We start from the raw sequence: 19,296 nt of genomic DNA on the forward strand, positions 1-19,296 counted from the left end.
TTACCCTTATATCATTGATTTAAAACACTTGTCTGGCAAGTTGCTAATGGGTTGGTAAAGCATCAAGGGAAAGTGTGCGAAAATATGGAGGTGTGAACTGTTAATTGGCGAAAAAAGGTGCCACAAAATATTTAGATCTTGAGAGGCAAATAGAGGTGTAAAAACTAACCAGATAGTTCCGGTTTTAATTACCAGATAAGGGAAGCTCTAGAATCTAGATCATAAATCTAAAAACCCCGACCTTGAGTATTAAAACCACACATATCACTGTTCCAGCTCATTAGCCAAGGTCGGAGTACTAATGTGGCAACCTGATCCCCTTTACCGGAATTCCCAGTTCCATTTAATGCATCCCACCATTCCCATACCCATTCCCAGACATCCTGTTCCAGGAGCACCTCTCCATTGTCAATTAGCTGCAATAATGTTGACATTATCCGGGGCCCCATGCCCTTAATTATGTTCTGCTTAAAAATGCCTGGAAAAGGCCACGAATTGCAGCAACAAGTCCTCCTACTTTTGGGAGGATTTCTGGGAGGTCCTGCCAGCCCAAGGACCAAGGATGCGAAATGTGTGTGCGGGGGTTTTTCGGGTTAATTTGCAACCAGGGCCACACAGCTGTCACTTTTCAGGAAAGCGAGGTATGGGGTATAAATGGGGGGGATTGGATGGATGGATGAATGGATGGAAGTGAAGCCTTGCAGATTGACGGACTGGCAGAGTGACGGCTTGTCAATATGTACAGAGAAAAAACGCAGAGGCCCCCTCCAAGCCCCCAAAAGCAGTGTGTTGTAGCAGGGAAAGCGTTTCGATGTTTGGCAGTTCGCTTGGAACACAACAGCCCATATTCGACACTTGAAGAAATTATTTATGGTATTTTTTAGATGTTAGAAACTCTAAGTTATAGTTTTAATAAAGTTTCTTGATTTTATAAAATATAGATTGAAAATAACTCAGTTTTTGTATAAAGATATTATCAAGAAACTAAAAGAGTCTAGTAGAAGTACCGGGTATCGGATAGCATATGGTTTTAAAATGATTTTTTGTTTTATTTGTCCGATAATTTATAAGACTTTAATTAAATTTAATCTAGTCTTAAAATATTAAACTATTATAATAATAGCTATAGCATAAGTACCGGATATTATATATATACTTATGTACTTATTACCTGTTTTTTTAAATACTTACTTATCTGATAAATTTTACAAAATGTACTATATGTACTAAATGGAAATATTGACAGAAAATAATAACCTAGTTTTAAAAGACTTAAGAAGTATTATATTATTAAAATAATTATTTTAAAAAGCTTGTAGTACTATTAATAAATAAAAAGACCTCTTTAAGAACATTTAACCCTCAATCATCTTCAAATTACAAATAAAAGATACATTATCTCACCCATTTAAAAATCTAATTTTAAAATCAAATAAACCTCTAAGCCCCCCAACTTTCCTCTCAGTGTTCTGCCGACCAGTTTTGTGTCGCAGAGTTCTCTGGGGAAAATTCTAGTTGCTGTGCGTGCCCCAACAAAGTCCCCAAGCTGGTTCGTCTCTCGTCAATTACGTTGCATGTTTGACAATTTGCATCTTTTTTTTTGTTCCCTCCATTCTTGGCCCATACTCTTCTTCCTGTTTCGATTTTTTCGTTTTTTTTTTTTCGGCCACCCCTTTTGGCCATTGTCTGAACAATTTGTAGCTGCATTTTCCCGATTTTCCAATTCCCCTAACGTGTGAAGCGATTCGGTTAACGGTACTCCTGTCACGAGTTGCGGTAACTTTGCGTGGGAGAATGCGAAAATGCCGAAAGAGAAGCTGAAATTGAAAAATTCCTAACGGTACTTGCGAGGAATTTCCCGAATATGTGATACCCGATACTTGAATCGTGCAGGAATCATTTTCCTTGAAGAGGAAATATTGGAGAAAATATGCTTAGTTTTTATAAAATAATAATAAAAATTAAATAAAATAAAATTTATAAATAAAATGTATAAAAAATGGTTTTCTTTAAATATATTATAAATATAATGGTGTAAAGCAAAGATTTTCTGATTGAAATGTATGATTATTATTACCTCTTATTATGTCTCTAATCCAAAACTAGATTCTTGAATTTCAACCTTAACCTTTACTCTTATTATAGTATCTTTATTTTATTTCTCTTCAAATATATAAATCACTAAAAGCAAACCCCTTTATTTAACTAATCCGGTAATCCTCTAAGCCTCTAATCCTCTATTCTATAACCACATTCTTGGCTCTAACGCACAACCTTAAATTTTTGATATTAATATTTTTCCTCACATATTAAAATAAAATATTATAATCCTCAAAACACCATCTAATCTTTAACCAGATCCTTGTCTCCGAACCCTAACCTTTACTCTCAAAAGCCCCTAATTGATTTCCATTTAACCTTTTCATTTAAGCCTCATTTTTCTATCACAATCAATTAGAGTCGCCAAATCTGGAATCTGGGCTCAATTAAAAGGCCATCTTCTGGCAGTGACCATAAATCACTTGACACCGTTGGTCGACCTTTGGTCCTGCCACACCGGATGGTGTCCTTCCTACTCCCCATGAATGTGTTTTGATTTATGCAGTTTTAAATATATTTCATTTCCGTACTGTTTTCCTTTTTTTTGGTTCTTGTATTTTTTTTTTTGGCCAAATGCCAACAAAATCGTTTGACTGGCCTAATCCTCAGATTTTATTTTCCTTTTTTTTTTTATTTTTATTTTATGTTGAGGCAGGCCCATCTGGTGCCGTTTGTAAGGATAATGCGCTCTTGTCAAATTGCCAACAATGGGGCATAGGGGCTGGGAACAGCTGTTGGAGGCTAAGCGCATTTGGCAGTTGCTTTCTATTCCGCCGGATTCCGCTCCGCCGGAGTCCGTGGACAAACAATTTTCATGCTCGAGCGGTGCCATGTCCGCACCACTCCCCACTTCGTACTCGGCAGGAGCTTTCACTTCCTTAAGCCCATGAGCCACTACACTGATAGAATTATTTAAGTTTTTATTTATTTTTATAATTTAGAAACGGTTTTTAAACTACTTATCTTTGATAGTGTGACCAGAAAAGCATGCAGACAACCCAAGTGTTACCCAATTTCAAAAAAGGATACAAGATAAATATTTGTTTAAGATAATTCCCCTAAAATCCCTCCTTATTTTTATTTAAAGCTCTTCTAAGACACTTTTCCAAGATGTGGAACACTCTTTAGTGTGACCAGAAAAGCATGCAGACAACCCAAGTGTGACCCAATTTCAAGAAAAGATACAAAATAAATGTTTGTTTAAGATATTTCCCCTAGAAACCCCCATTAATGTTTATTAAAACCTCTTCTAAGATACTCTTCCAAGAAAATGGAAAACTTTTAAATACAATTACCAATTTTCCTCAGTGCATTTTTCTCTTCGAATTGGCTTCCCTGTTTAGCAACAGTTTGCTTCATTAAATTGCAAACGAGCATCAAGTATCGAGTGACTGTCTCCAGAGGTGGGGGGGCTGGATATTCGTTATTTTTTTCCGAGGGGTAGAATGATTTTAGGAATCACTGAGAACCAGGATGGATGAGGGTGGGTGAGTCGGTAGGTGGTGGGGATTAAATATATAGACAGAGCTGAGATAAAGTAGGTTGTAGGTAGGAAGCCATAATATACTTTCCAGTGTTTACCTTTTAATCAAAATGCAAAATGTAATTTGAAATTTTAACATGAACAACGTGAGCAGGTCACTGGGCCATAAAGTCCTCACAATTTCATGGCCCAAAGCAAGTCAGTGATGTCGGGCTAAAAAAGCTAAAAAATCGGTTAAATTTGTAAAAAAAAGTTAAACATTTCAAACAAGAAAGGAAAGCTAACTTCGGGCGGAGCCGAAGTTTATATACCCTTGCAGCTAAAACCGGATATATATCGCAAACATCGGATATAGTTGGCCGATCCTTATGAAATTTGGTAGGATGGATCAAAATATAATCTGTACCAAGTTCCAGCTTTCTATCTTCAAAAACACAAAAGTTGGGTCATTTCCGATCGTTCAGTTATATGGCAGCTATAGGATATAGTCGGCCGATCCTAATGAAATTTGGTAGGTTGGATCAACTAACCAAAAATAGAGTCTGTACTAAATTCCAGCTTTCTATCTTCAAAAACACGAAAGTTGGGTCATTTCCGATCGTTGAGTTATATGGCAGCTATAGGATATAGTCGGCCGATCCTTATGAAATTTGGCATGTCGTATTATTTTGCCAAAAATAGCTCTCATGTCAAATTTGAACTCTCTAACTCTAAAAACACCAAAGTTATACCATTTCCGATCAATCAGTTATATGGCAGCTATAGGATATAGTCGGCCGATCCCGGCCGTTCCGACTTATATACTGCGTGCAAAGGAAAGAAGGGTGTGTGCAAAGTTTCAAGACGATAGCTTTAAAACTGAGAGACTAGTTTGCGTAGAAACAGACAGACGGACAGACGGACAGACGGACAGACGGACATGCTCATATCAACTCAGGAGGTGATCCTGATCAAGAATATATATACTTTATAGGGTCGGAGATGTCTCCTTCACTGCGTTGCACACTTTTGGACAAAATTATAATACCCTCTGCAAGGGTATAAAAAGACATTTTCTGGGATAACTTTGTGATATTACAATTTATTATTAGAAATTTAATAAAATTATAATTTTCAAAAAAGTTTATTTAAAATGATTAAAATTATAGTTCTCGATTATTTATCACGTGTTTTTAGAGATGGATTTCTAGCAGCGATATCGATTGACTTTATGGCAATAAATGGCCACCATTCTTTTGATGTATAGCCTCGTTCTCTCCACGGCTCTGGAAAGTGCAAGTCCATTTATCACCGTTTCTATCACATTTATACATGATTGTACGGAAACGAGCATTTCTCGTAAGTTTACATTGATCTGGCTTGCCTTCGATCTTGATTTCCTCGAAATCATCTCTTAAATTTTGATCTTCATATATCAAAAACACTGTATGATGATTTGGATCGGTGGTGGTCCTAAAAAGTCGCATTAGTGCACAGGCCTCCATAGCAATCATTTCCCATTCCCTTTTTGCCGCTGGGGAGCGATAGTTTTTAGGAGGGTTTTTTTGATCATTAAAATAAATCACATGCTTCTGAACAAATGACTCATTAGGGCAATTATTGGTCTGGGCAAATCTATTTACTCGTTTCCTTCCTGGAGGTTTTCCATTTTCTCGACAAAGGTAATCAACAACAAGTTCGGATCTTCTTTCCAATTTCACATTCAAATATTCATAGACCCTTTCTGTAAACTGAAATTGGCATTCGTTTTCCAAAAAACACGCCATCCATATGGGATACCGGGCACTTTCCTCAAGCTTCTTACCATCCAGAAAAATATTAGCTGTGGTAATCACAATATAAGATCTCGGAGGACACTTGATATTAATAATATTTTGGGAATTTTCCAATTGTACATGGATGGCGTCCCTCGCCCCATATGTCTATAGAAAAAAAATTTTATAAATATTTGGTTTATGAAAAAAAAAAACAAAAATAATATATATCCTTGCAGTTTAGTTATAATTCCAATTGAATTTAATTTTTTAAAAAGTTGCAAGCTTGTATCTAGAGGTCTCAGATACTTTCTAAGATCGTAGATACATATTTTCTTCACTGCTTTGGATACTTTTCATTAAAATTATAATATTCCCTGCAAGGGTATACAAAATTTAGACTCTATTTCAACTCACTGATTTTAACAACACAAGGAACACTCCCAAAACTTTTAAAATATTTTCCTTCATCTTAGCTCTCGCCACAAGTATAGACTAAAGACTAAAGTATATTATCTCACAGCTCGGCTTTTTATAGGTAATAGGTTATCATGAGAAGCTTCAAGTCAAGCTCAAGAATTATCAATAGAACATATTATGATTCATAATGGGTTTTTTTTAAGTGTGACAGCTGTGACACGTAGTTGATAATCGCAGTTTTTTGGAATCTTTTTATTATAATTAATGAGAATCGAATTTAAGAAAAATTTCGTGATTTCCCAAGGGGGAAGAAATCCCAAGGGATTTCCCAGAAATGTTTTTTGGTAGTTAATCACTGCTCCAAATCTTTTCAAGTTTTTTATATAAGATTGTGGGTTAGTGAGTCTTTAATAGAAGTGGTGGTTCTTCTACTTAATTTGTAAATCATTTACTTTAAAATTTATTTAGCTGGAAAACAGCCAAACTCTCAGCACTGTCAGAACTGAGAGCTGGCAGGGAAAGCAATTACTAAAGAGTCCAGCTTCCAAGGGTAAAGGCCGGGCCAATAATCATGGCCAAAGCTGCCAATCGTTGATGCGTTAAATTATTTCTCGTAATAAAGCCAAAGGCTGTCAGACAAGGGTGGCAGGTCAGTCAAGGGAGGGTAGAGGGGTCAAAGGACTATGGCAAACTTTAATGAATAACCCCGTCAAGTGGCAGAGATCACTTCAAGAGGCAATAACTTGGCTTAAATGCTCGTAAATTGAGACCCAAACTGTCCTACCTCGTTTGCCCAACAAAATGAACAACAAATAGGTCTTTTTATTAAAACTTGAAACTATTTCTTAAAGGAATTCATATATATATATATATACTTTCTTTTTTTGAGAAGTATAAGTGTTTGAAAAGTTTCGAGTGTCCTTCAGAGACAAAGGAGTTGAAAAGTTATGGAATGGTATGCAGAAACTTTTTAGTTTTTAAATACTTTTCCAATAAAAGTATGTCTTTTTTTGTTTCTAGACTTTTTTAAGGGAGAAGTTAAAGAGAAAATGTGGTATTGAAAAATACTTAAAAATATTTATAAATATATTTAATCAAAATTTATATTAAGAAATATTTTAGAAACCTTTCAGTTTAAAAGTCTTTTCTTTTCTGTCTTTTGTGGCATCTAGACTGTGACTTTTTTATTTCTTTTTTTATAATTAAGATTTTATATTCATTCTATTATTTTTTAAATCCCTAAATATAGTTTTTATTTTTCCCCAATTTTTTATATTTAAATTTTAATCGTAGAAGTAGCCCTAGTAGTAGTAGTTGGTTTAGGAAAAAAAACTTTTAAAAGAAGAAAAAGCAAGAGGTCCTTTGTGGATTAGACAATGCCCCTGATGGCTCTCGCCTTCGCCAGCTTTCTCTCCCATCACTCCCCCACAGCTTTCACCCCCACTTTCTCCTTCCCTTTCACCCTCTCTCTGATTTCTCTAGCATCGTGCCAAAGACAATGGGCCAACTGCACAATGTCGAGTCGGACAGAAACGACATCGGTCTCGAAATAAACCATAAACCCCCGACAAGTGGTGACCTCTATGGCAGACCTCCCCTCCCATCTCAGGTCTCTCTGTCCTCCTGCCACCCACTTAAAAAACCTCCCCAACCTCCTTCCCATCCTCCCCCTTGTAAATTGCATTGTACTTTTAAATGCGTTAATTGAGTGCCACGAATTGTCTTTTAGAGTCTTTGCCTCTTGTTTCTGTTTTGGCATCTTTTGTGTTTTTTAGATTTTTTTTTTTATTTTTTTGGCCTCTCGAGTGGGACATTCTGGTCTTGTAGACCAACAAACAACAAATCAAAGTCAAATGGTCAACAAGGGTAACAAATTCTAAAGGGGTTTGCACTCTGCACTCACAAAATTAAACCGCAAACCAAAGAAACCCAAAAAAATATACCCAACACACTTGATGCCACAAACTTTAATTGGAAATTCCCATCTTTATTTATTACTTTCTTAAATTAATTTTAAATACACTTCCTTATTTTTTTAAGACCCTTATAAGCCACATTCTATAAGGGTCTTGCCAATTGAAATGTTGGCCAAAAACCCCTTACCCAGCTCGTTTGGCTGACACAGTTTGAAATGTTTCGCTTTGACACTTTTGCGTTTTATGGCCGCCAATAGAACTCATGCCCCTCTCGGTTCCCCCTGTCCACCTTGCATCCCCTCTCCCATCCCCTATTGCACCCTACAACCATGCCATTACTCCCCCTCCCAAAAATACCCCACCATCTGATACATTTTGTGCTTAGGTGCACTTCAGTGAACGCATGGGAGTAAGCCAGAATACACTGTACAAAAAATTATGTTAGTTAGAAATTTTAAAGGTTTTGTTTTTAGGTTTAAATTTAAATTAACTTTAAAGTTTGATAATTTTTTAATTAAATTTTAAGGGTTTTTAAAGCTCTTTTACTTGCAATAGTTGTTGCTTGCTTTTTTTAAGGAAAAATTATAGCTTTGGAGTTGGTAATGTTTTAAAAGGAAAACAAAATATTTAAAAAATAGTTTAAGATGTGGTTTTTTAAAACTAATAATAAGAGTTTATTTAAATTTATTTTTTATTAAATATTAAGAGCATAAATGACCTTCTTCTTATTCCAATTTCGCATTAAACTAATTTTCAAAGATATTTTAAGAGATTTTTCATAATAGAGAGTATTTTATTTTAAAGAAAATTGTCTTGAATTACAAAATTTATAAAAATTTTAAAAAATTTTACAAAAAATAGACAACATTTCTTGGTAAAAACTATAGATTTATTTATAATAAGTGAATAAAATTAAGACTTCTCCAAGTTAAGATTCCAAACCTTAAATATTAATCTTTCCACTTTTTTTTTTGTAGAATATTTTTCTCATCCCTCTTGTTCTCTCAGTGTATCCACTGACCAGTGGTAATGAGTCGAGCTCATGGCGCGTGTTATGGCCGTATGCGCTCATTAATTTCGCTTGAGTAAAGTTCAATAGGACACCCACCCAGCACCACCCACCCAACCATCACCACCCAGTAGCCCCCGTAGCACCACCAGGTGGCAGACAAAGTGCTGCAAATTTCAACAGGCGAATGAAAAATGATTTGCCAGACCGTCTAACAAATGGGTCGCAATTTTTGTTACGTGGGTGTGGCAATAAGTCCAGTGAGTTGCCAGTTACCAGTCTACCATCTACTACCAGCTGGCCAAAAAGCGCTGATAAGCAAAGCCCTGACCAGGCTAGGCCGGGCTAGGCCATAACAGGCCCGGTAAAGTAACTTGGCCAAAACGAATGGCCAGCAATTAGACAAAAGGCAAAGACGCCGCCGGCAGTTTCACAAATTTGTTAATGGAATGGCCAAAAAAAACATAGAAAGGGGCGGTGGGCGGTGGACTAAAGCAAAACCATCGAGTCCTGCGATGTCCTGAATCCTGGGCTGGGTTAAGTAACTAACTAACGTGTCTCATGCGATCCAAAATCGATGACAACGACGGTTAAAGGGTGTCTCCTTTGGTTTGGTGAATGTTTTGGGTTTAACGGACATCAATCCTCTCTTGAGCGGACAGGGAAAAATACAAGTATAATAAAATAATAATTTAAATACTTATTAGAGACTCAATGTTTGTTACTTAGGGGATTATGTATGAAGTTTTAAGCCTAAAACCATCCTCAAGGCATTTTTTTATGAAAGAACAAAGCAATATACATATTTACACCCTCTCTTAAGCGGACACCTCTAAAAAGTCATTTTTAGCCTTCTTAAATTAGTAAATTAGTAGGAAGTAGTAGTAGTAGTAGTAAATTAGTAAAAAATGACTTAAAAATTTTACTTTTGATGTGTTTCTGGTATTTCTAAGAGATTTTAAATGTTTCAGATTATTCTGAGAAAAAAAAATTATTCTGATAAAAAAACTCAAAATATGTCAAGAAAATTTCTCACATCCTCTCTTGAGCGGACACCTGAAAATAGTCATTTTAGCCTTTTAAGAGTAGAAATCCATAATTAAGAGCTCCAAGGATGAACTGTGTATTGTGTTTTTGGTATAATAGAATGAAAATTTCTTAGATCCTCTCTTGAGCGGACACCTGAAAACAAGCATTTTAGCTTATTTTAGCCCTTAAAAGTAGAATTCCATAATAAGGAGCCTCAAAGATGTGCTGTTCTTGTATGTTTGGTATTTCAATAAGATTTAAAATGTACGGGAGGTCCGGGGTACAGTACGGGATATGAAATAAAGAAAATTTCTCAGATCCTCTCTTGAGCGGACACCTGAAAATAGCCATTTTTGCCTTTAAAAATATAAATCCATAATTAAGAGCTTTAAGGATGTGATGTTGATGTATTTTTGGCAATTTGATGAAATTTTAAATGTAAAAGAGGCAAAATATAAAGAAAATTTCTCAGATCCTCTCTTGAGCGGACAGTAAAAAAAATATTTTTTTTTTTTGTAAACTAATAAAAGTTGAAAAATTCTAGGAGTTTGTTGCAGGAGTTTAACTGTTTGAAAGCTTTAAAATAAGTTATTTATTTTGCTATTTAACTTTTAAAAGTTTAGTTTTACAAGTTTTTTACATTTTCCCTCCCTCTCTTAAGCGGACACCTAAAAAAATTCCACAAAAAATAGACGGTTTGAAATTCCAAGCTCTAATTAAATTTTAAGTAGATACTAAAAATAAACCACAAAGTTCTTTGGTAGTCTTTGTTTCCTGAGACACCCTGTTGGCCAGATAGCCCCACTATGTATTGACATTGACAAATCTATGGCCAACACGGCCCAACTTGGCCAACAAAAACAGCGTCAGCTAACTGTAATCAAGTGACGGGACTGAATACTGGGAGTTGTCAGGACTTGCATTTTATCAACATATTTATGTGTCGGTCAATATGTTTGAGTTTTCAATTAATTTCACCGCGCCTTACGGTATGCAATCACCTGCCAAACTGATAAGGCTCGACACCCACACACTCACACACACACACAATTCTGTAAATATTTATTTATATTTATGTATGTGTGTGTGTGTGTGTAGGGTTTTGGCCCAGTTAAGTGAATACTTTTCACCTGGCCAAAAGCAAAAGGTAGACGACAAAAAAAAAACAAAAACTGCGGACATTTCAATTTCAATGCAAAATAGCTGTGAAAAGAGGGAGGAGTTGGAGGTGGAGAGGGGCTCTATACAGAAGCTGTGGCATTTACTAGTGATAGACACTGAAAAAAATATCTATATGTTTTTAAAATAAATTTAAAAAAAAATTCCAATAAAAGCTAAAAAAGCTTTTAGGCTTTGTAGACTTAATTCTTTATTTATTTTTTTTACTAAATCTTTTCTTTATCTAAAATTACTTCTATAATTTTTTCAAGTGTAAAATCTCCACTGTTGCCCTTAAATATTACAACCGTGTCGATGGTTTCGTCAACTTCAAACATTTCCCACCATAAATACAAGACTTTAGATGAAATGAAACATGAAAGACACCCACACACATATAGCAGAGGCGACATGGAAAGAGACGGCTAGCGATAAAGGGTAAGAGATGGCAATACCAACAAGAGTAGAGCCCGAAGAAAGGGTAAGGATTGGGCTTATAAAGTATTCATATGAACATGCTTGGACCCAAATGCTTGTTGCCTTTGAAGGGCAACAAAAGAGCCAAATGGAAACAGTTTCGTGCACATTTCTATAAATTCAAAGTTGGCCGAAAACAGAAAAGACCTTCCCTCCTGAGAGGAGAGGGGAGAGGGCAGGGCAGGGCAGCTAAAGGCGGTCCTGAGCCAAAGAATTTATGCAAATTTTCCAAAATGTTCAACTGTTGCTTTCCTCCAGCCAAAAGGGGGGAAAGTGTAGCGAAATATAAAGCCAAAATAGGTACATATGTATAGGTCCTTGTGTGGGTTGGCCTCTCTGACCTTTAAGATCTTTATGATTTTGGCTATAGCTTTTATTTCTTGGAAAAAAAATTATAAAAAATAAAAACGGAAATTAAAACTGGCTCAAATGATTTATTATTTTAGCTTCTTGCTTTAAGGGCTTAAAAATTAATCAACTATTCTCAACAGGAATGGAACCTGAATCGAGCCTGAATTAGGATTTAAAATATATATCTTATTTCTTACTTTATTCCTAAATGTTTAATAAAATTTTTAAAAAAGTTTTCCATTTTTTTTGTTACCATTGAAAGTCAATACACTTCAATGGCAGCCACTTGAAGCGTTTTCATTTTCAACGATTTTTAGCCTCTCGAAGTCGGCCACTTAAAAATATGAAACAATTTTCAAAATTCATTTGGAATGTAATAAAATAATTCATAACTTTTATGGTACAACACCAGGACAGAGGTGAAGAGGGCAAGGAAGTGAAAGCAAAAAGGGCAAAGAGCAGGTCACAAAAGTATACGATTACGGAAATAAATTGTGAAATACTTGGCGAAAATAATCCGGCGGAATCCCCGAAATCATCGCACAGTTAGGGCGAGAACTTTGCAACACTTTGCCACATGCCACATACACACACAGTTACTGTTAAAAGTATATACATATATGTGAGTATATGTATGCATTCAAGTGCTGTTGCAACTGAGAGCTGCACTTAAGCCACGCCCACCACCCCCAGCCGACCGCCCATATGTTGATACTGCCAAAGGGAAAAACTAAAATATAATAAAATAAAAATATTATTATTATCCTTTCATTTTCAAGTGCTTTCCATTGTGTGAGTGTGTTTACTATATGTGAGTGCGTATATGAGGGTGCATAAATTTATGATACCCCATGGAAAACAGAAAGGACCAAGGACCATGGACCAAAGGACCAAAGGATGCTGGCAAACTGAATCCTAGAGCACATTAGTTGGCAAATTGGGGAACTAGTTCAATTAATCCGCTCGACTGAAGTTTGGCTAGCAGCAGGAGCAGCAGGAGCACCAGGAGAAGAGGATCCCATCGAGTCCTGGAGTGCAATTGAAAAGTTCCCTCCCAGCTTCACGACATTTCTAACTTTTATGCACTGAGAGAATGGTAACAGGGAGTGTTAACTTTTAGACTTTCTTAATGATATTATTTTTTTGTAGTAGTATTTATACTTTTAGTTTTTTTATTATTCATACCCGGTACTTGGGAATATTTAAAAATGAAATTAATACTTGAAAATTATTTGTATATTTCCTATTTGAGTATTATTTTTTTTCTAAAGAGGCTCACTATGGGTATTGGGTATCATATAAATATGTAGTTGAATATTTTTTCAGACAATACTTTCTTTCTCTCTCTAGACAAGATTGCTATGTACCACTATAAGTACCAGGTATCATATAGTTATACATTTTGGAAGAGGTATTTTAGGGTGTATTTTTGGTATTTTATATTCCATTTGTTTGAAAGATCGGACTATACTTGTTAATTCTAAGGTATTATATTATTAAAGTAGTATTTGTACCTCTAGTATTTTTTATTTATACCCGGTACTTCAATTTTTGTGTTCTTTATTATATATTTTAAGACGAAATCATATAGGTCGTTAACTAAACCCTAAATAGTTCGTATCATAACTTCTTTAGAGGGTATCTAAGATAGTTTATACACCCTTTGTTTTAAACATCAGTCTACCTAAGATTTTCTACTTACTTCAAAGAAAAAATACCATACCATAAAGAATGAAACATATAAAGAGGATTCTAGCTTTACGAATCTGAACTTCCTTAAAAAATACTACTTGAAAGGACATTACGACTTTCTTTCCATACCTAATCAAATCTAGATATTATTTATTTATCAATAGGCACCCTATAAGTACCTGGTATCATATAGTTCTAATAAAAAACACTTCCAATTCTTCAAAAGTTATTTTTAAAGATCAGAAAAGCCCCAAACTATTAAACAGATTGTCTCAAAATATTTTTCAGATATAATAGCCATTATAATTATCCTTAAAGCCGTAGTCCTTTTAAGTAAAATGTATTTAAAACTGAGATCCTTTATTTTTTCTCTCTAACCAAAAGGTAATTAATCACTTTACTTCCTTAAACAATTTGCATCTGCCTGGCGGAAGTTGCCTTTCGCTTCCTTGAATCCTTCGCTGTATTTCTGTGTGTGTGTGTGAGTGTGTCCTTTTTTTTCATATCCTTTTTAAATAATACACCTCAGCAACAAGCACTGGGTAAGTGGTGACGTACTTTTTTTTTTTTATTTATTATTTTTCTTTTTCCTTTTTTTATTTTATTTCTTTCTTTTTTTTTTTGTTTTAAGGACTCGGACAAGTGAATATGGTAAAGTGGCAGAAATGCGGCCTGTATTTGCATGCAACATGGAAATGAGAAATGGAAAATGGAGAGAGACCAAAGAACATGGAGCAAGGATAACGGAGAGTGGAAATGGGAAATGGGAAATGAATGAGTGGGACAGCAACAAGCTGCATGTGTGTAAATCCATTTATGCTCCAGCGCATTTATAGCCAATTTAAAAGCCCAGAGAGTCCCAAGCCCACTGCCAGGATAAAGGTGGCAGGATGGTCCGGGTGGGTGGGTAGCGAGGCAGCGGTGCCTGGTAGGATAATGATAGTTGGATATGCCACTGACCAGAGGGATATATCATTTACACAGTGCCCCATCACCCCACCCCCATTCTACAACAATTGGTGGCCCAGCGTTGATTTGTGGTAAATGACTCTCCATGCTCTGATCCTGCCTTCCGCCCCCCCTCCACCCCACACTGGCCATATCCTGGCCATGTCCTGGGCATTCCATTTGCATTGCGGGCCATTTAATTGCGCAGTTGCCGCATGTTTTACGACCAATATGCATAACATGGCATCCACAGTCACATTCGACATTCGTCGAAGGACTCTGAGGAGTGAGAGAGAAAGAGAGAGGAAGAGGAAGAGTGGAAAAGCAAAAAAAAACGCGGCATACTTTGCTGCGCAAGCAGCGTCGAATATCCTTGTGCCAACACACACAAGCACTAAGAGCAGGCAGCACTGCGAAAAAAATTTACAAAAAAATTAAGTATGATTTTTTTTATATAAGGCCTTTAAAGGATATAAATAAATATCCTTTTAGCCTATCCTTATTTCTTTATTTTCTCTTTTAAATTTTATTCAAGTCTTACCCCCTTTATTTTCCAGTGCATTTACCCCATTGATTCAATCGCATAACTATGCAAAATTACGCTTATTGAGTCTTCAGGAAATTATAACAAGCACTGGGGTTGGGGCTGGGGCTGGGGATGGTCCTGGTCCTGATCCAGGTCCTGGTAGTGGTCCGGGCATAAGCAGGAAGGATATACTATATAAGTAGCCCACTTATCACTCGCTTGTTTGTTTATCTTGTTATACTTGCTATTTGTTTTACAACCAATTTTTCACTTTTCTCCTTTTTTTTTTTTAAGGATTTGTTTTTGTGAGGGAATATGTTACTAAGTGTTTGGAGAAAGTTTCAACAATTTTATTAGGTTTATGGTTAGTTTATAGGGTAATTTTTGTAATAATTAATAATACCTGGTACTTGGGGTAATATAGACGTATGTATATTAAGGAAGTTATCCGTTTTAAGTCACTGGCTATTTATCTTTATCTCATAAAATTTTTTAAGAGTTTCTAAGGGGCGTTTCTAACGTTATTTTGTTGATATTCATACCCGGTACTTAAAGCATACATAAAAGCTAATTTTAAGAGTAAATTTTGCTATTATAAAGTCTATGAGAAGTATTATTTTTACTATTCATATCCCTTTCTTAAAAGCTTAAGGACTTAAGTCTTATAATAAGTAATTTGCTATGTAATTGGATAATTATTATAATACGTAATAATATCCGATACTTGGGGTGATATAGACGTATATTTTCATAAAGAAAGTTATCAGTTTTAGCCCCCAAACTATTATTCTCTGATTGAGAACATTATCAACAATTTCTAGGAAATACTTTGTTCATAATATTCATACCCAGTACTCAAGATAAAAATGATAAAAGAAATATTATTCAAACTATTCATACCTGGTACTTATAAAAGCAAAAAAAGGAAACCTTTATTGTATAAATAGTTCTTCAAAGACTTTAAACCTTTAGACCTTAAAAATAAATAAGAAAAAATAGTACTCACTGGTTCAAGTTGCGCTCGTTGGAACCCGACTGGCTCTGGACATTGTCCGTGTGGCGTCGCTCCTTGTGGACAATGCCCATCAGCTTCATCCATGGATTGTTCTGGGAGCCATGGCCTCCCATGCCGCCACTCTGCCACATGGTCATCTTGGCGGCTGTTGGTCTGCACCTCCTTGGCCTCGGTTCGAAATTGTATAGTTATAGTTTGTAATATTTTGTATGTGTATTAGTTATAGTTATAGTTGTTATTGAAACGCACTCGCGATTTTCGAGAAGAAACCTTGGCGTTGAGGAGGAAGTTTCCAAATGAAATTTATTTTCTTTTCAGTTGAGAGAGACGAAAGTTAAATTCCTTATCCTTTTGTTTTCTTTTCGAAATTAAAAGAAATGTATTTATTTTTTATTTTAGAATCTTTGTTGATTTTTTTTTTATTTTTGTTGGATGGAATTGAACTAAGAGACTTGCTATGCTTGGGCGGCTGATGTTGCTCTTGCTTTTGCTTTGCTTTTTGCAATGTTGCTTTGGAAGCAGCCTTTTTTGGTCGTTTTGCTCGATTTTTTTTTCGATTTCTGTTACTTTATTTTTTTCTTCTAATTTTTTTGAGCAAAGATTCTCTTGTTCTTGGTTTCTGGTTGGTTTCTTGGCCTAATATGTCTAAAATTAAGAATCACAATGGGCGTACAACTTATCCTTTTTCCCCTTCTCTCTCTCTCTCTCCCTCAGTTTTGATTTATATTTTAGAAATATATTTAATTAATTATTTGTTATATTTTAGGGGGGTGTTCCGTTGTTTGTTAACCAAATTTGTATTTTATTGCTAATTATTGTTGGGTATCTCGGCTTGTTGATTTTAATTCAAAAAATTCCCCTCCTTGTATATTTTGTCTTCTAGCTAAATTTTGCTGGCCAAAGATTCTGTCAATGAACTCATTATTTATCGATTATAATCGAAATTGATCGATTATTTGTTTAAACCAAAAACTTGTAAAGTAGAGCTTTTATAATTAAATAAATTCATTTCTAAAAATTCTATTATTAATTAAAAAAGACCAATTATTATGTATTTTTTTAGGCTTCTTTTTTTTGGTAATTTTTAAAACTCTACTTTTTTTTAGTTTTTGGTTATTTTAGGTTATTTTCGTACAATTTATTTACAGTGTATCCGTAGTTATGTACAACATTTATTTATTATTCGCTATGTTCGATTGCTTTTTGGTAGACTTTGTTGTTATTATTGTTATTTATTTAATTGTTAATTATTTTATTTTTTATTTGTTGTTGCTTTGATAGTTGTTGTTATTATTATTGTTGATATAGTGCTTAGGGCAGGAAGGCGATTTATTGACGATATGAGAATTTACTTTTTACACAGGCAGCTGAAAATTGAAGAAAATTTTAATTTTTAATAAAAACTAAAATATTTCAAAATTAGTTTCATCATTTTAGAAAGTGTTTATTTTATATTAAAAGGAAATAAGTGGTCCTAAGCCATATAGAAGTCATTTTTTAATCCAAATCCTACTGGAAAACTAACTTAAAGTCTTTTAACTTGAATAATATCATATATAAGTATATACCCCCTTTAATCCTAGATCCTCCCTGAATATAAAGCCATTAATATTAGCATATAAATATACATCTGTTTGTTAACCCATGATAGCCAAACACAAAGCTCTCCATTGGCTCAATTATGTCAACAGACTCTGAATACGAATCATCGTTTGGTTATGGCTTATGAGAATGCCTCAATATATTTGCAATTTTCAATGTACGACCACTGGCTTATAAACACACACACCTACACTATACAAACATAAAGATACCCCACCACCCTCCGAATTTTCTCGCATTTTCCCATTTTCCAAACGTTAAGCAGTTGTTGTCTGCCAAATCTGACATGGAACATGAGGGGCGGAAATTCAGGAGGAAATTCAAGGGGTGTACGTTTGAGTGAGGGGTGTCCAAGTCTATCAGTCTACTAAGTACTTGCAGCACACCCACTCACACTCATACTCATACTCATACCAACACCCACTCCCATCCAAGGTACACCTACACACACACAGATGGCTTTTGGTGACTGGAGCGTGTGCACATTTGCAATGCCATCAACGTCGCATCGAGCACATTAAGAAACCATTCCGCCTCGAATCACACCCCATAACGCCCATGACGCCCATTCCGTTGGACACCAGATATAACCTCAGAATATGTAATTATAAAATCGACAGGAGAGAGACAAATATTGTACCGACAGCTTATAGCGACAGCTACGATACCCAATAAAATGTGGTTAAGGTCATTGCAGAGGAAATGGTTGCCTGAAAAGGCTTTTAAAAGAAACATAATATAAAAATAATAAATTAATTAATTAATAAAAAACAGCGCCCTCCTCCTCGATTCTCATAGGTGGCACCTAAGCAGCGCCAAAAAATGGAAATAAAAAAAAATAAAAATTGACTTTTTTATGGAAAATAATTTGGAAATAAATAAAAACCAATTTATAAAAACAGCGCCCTCCTCCTCGATTCTCATAGGTGGCACCTAAGCAGCGCCAAAAAATAAAATAAAAAAATATAAATCGACTTTTTTATAAAAAATTAAAAATAACCAATTATTAAAAAAAGTGCCCTCCTCCTCGATTCTCATAGGTGGCACTTAAGCAGCGCCCAAAAATTCAAATAAAAAAACTTAATTCGATTATTAATTTAAAAAAAATGTAAAATCTCCTAGTTTTTAATGAAAAATAAACAATATTATTTAGAAACCTATTAAATCCAAAAAAGAAGCATTAAAATAAAGAAAATATATAATTTAAAAAGCCAATAAGTAAAGCAAAGCCTGGCAATGCATTTCATTTCTGGCCAAAAGGCTTAACTGACAAATATTAAAAGAAAATTTTATAAAATAAAAAGGATATAGAGAGAGAGAGAGAGTGGCAGGATATATAAAGAAAAAGGACTCAACTTCCGCTTGAGCTGCAGTTTCATTTTGCAACTCGGAGCATTTAACCATTCGCCATTCACCAATTTTGTCAGATTGCAGGGTTCAGCCGAGCGTGCGGAAAGGATGGCAAGGATTCACAAGGATGGGGATAAGGATATATGGGGGGATGTAGAGGGAGCTGAGCTGCAGCACATTCTAAAGACTACTTCTGGCACTTTTTTTTTATGGCTTTTGTTGTTGCAGTTTGTCGCCCGTTGGCTGTCGCCTGTCGCCTTCAACGATCTGTCAACGTCAACGGTGCGTATGATAAATTTTTATTGTGCATCCGCCCCCATGTCTGGCACATTTTGCATTTTGAATATGCCACACGGCTGCCACTTTTGCAATTTAAACTAATTATTCTCCATTGGCATGTCACAGGGCAAGTGCCACAAGCATCTGCATTATTTACACAAATTATATCGCATTATAGGCACCTGTT

General features: G+C 35.2%; 1 protein-coding gene and 1 long non-coding RNA gene across 8 annotated transcripts in view; both read right to left on the reverse strand.

Moving 5' to 3' along the window:
- Nucleotides 1-19,296, reverse strand: part of LOC108129539 (potassium voltage-gated channel protein Shaker) — a 159,310-nt gene that overhangs the window by 107,153 nt on the left and 32,861 nt on the right. For 4 of the 7 annotated variants that reach the window (XM_070282613.1, XM_070282606.1, XM_070282640.1 and 1 more), the window contains one exon: nt 15,870-17,245. In XM_070282613.1, coding sequence (XP_070138714.1) covers nt 15,870-16,015 — 146 coding nt within the window. In that variant the 5' untranslated portion in view covers nt 16,016-17,245. The remainder of the gene's footprint in view (nt 1-15,869; nt 17,246-19,296) is intronic. The other 3 variants (XM_070282626.1, XM_070282633.1, XM_070282609.1) reach the window with 3 other exon arrangements.
- LOC138926219 (uncharacterized) lies at nt 4,645-5,930 on the reverse strand. The gene is made up of 2 exons (XR_011442617.1): nt 5,755-5,930; nt 4,645-5,505 (listed from the first exon to the last, which is right to left on the reverse strand). It is a non-coding gene; the product is annotated as an uncharacterized lncRNA (long non-coding RNA).

Source organism: Drosophila bipectinata, chromosome XL (assembly GCF_030179905.1).
Source record: "Drosophila bipectinata strain 14024-0381.07 chromosome XL, DbipHiC1v2, whole genome shotgun sequence".
Lineage (NCBI taxonomy): Eukaryota > Metazoa > Arthropoda > Insecta > Diptera > Drosophilidae > Drosophila > Drosophila bipectinata.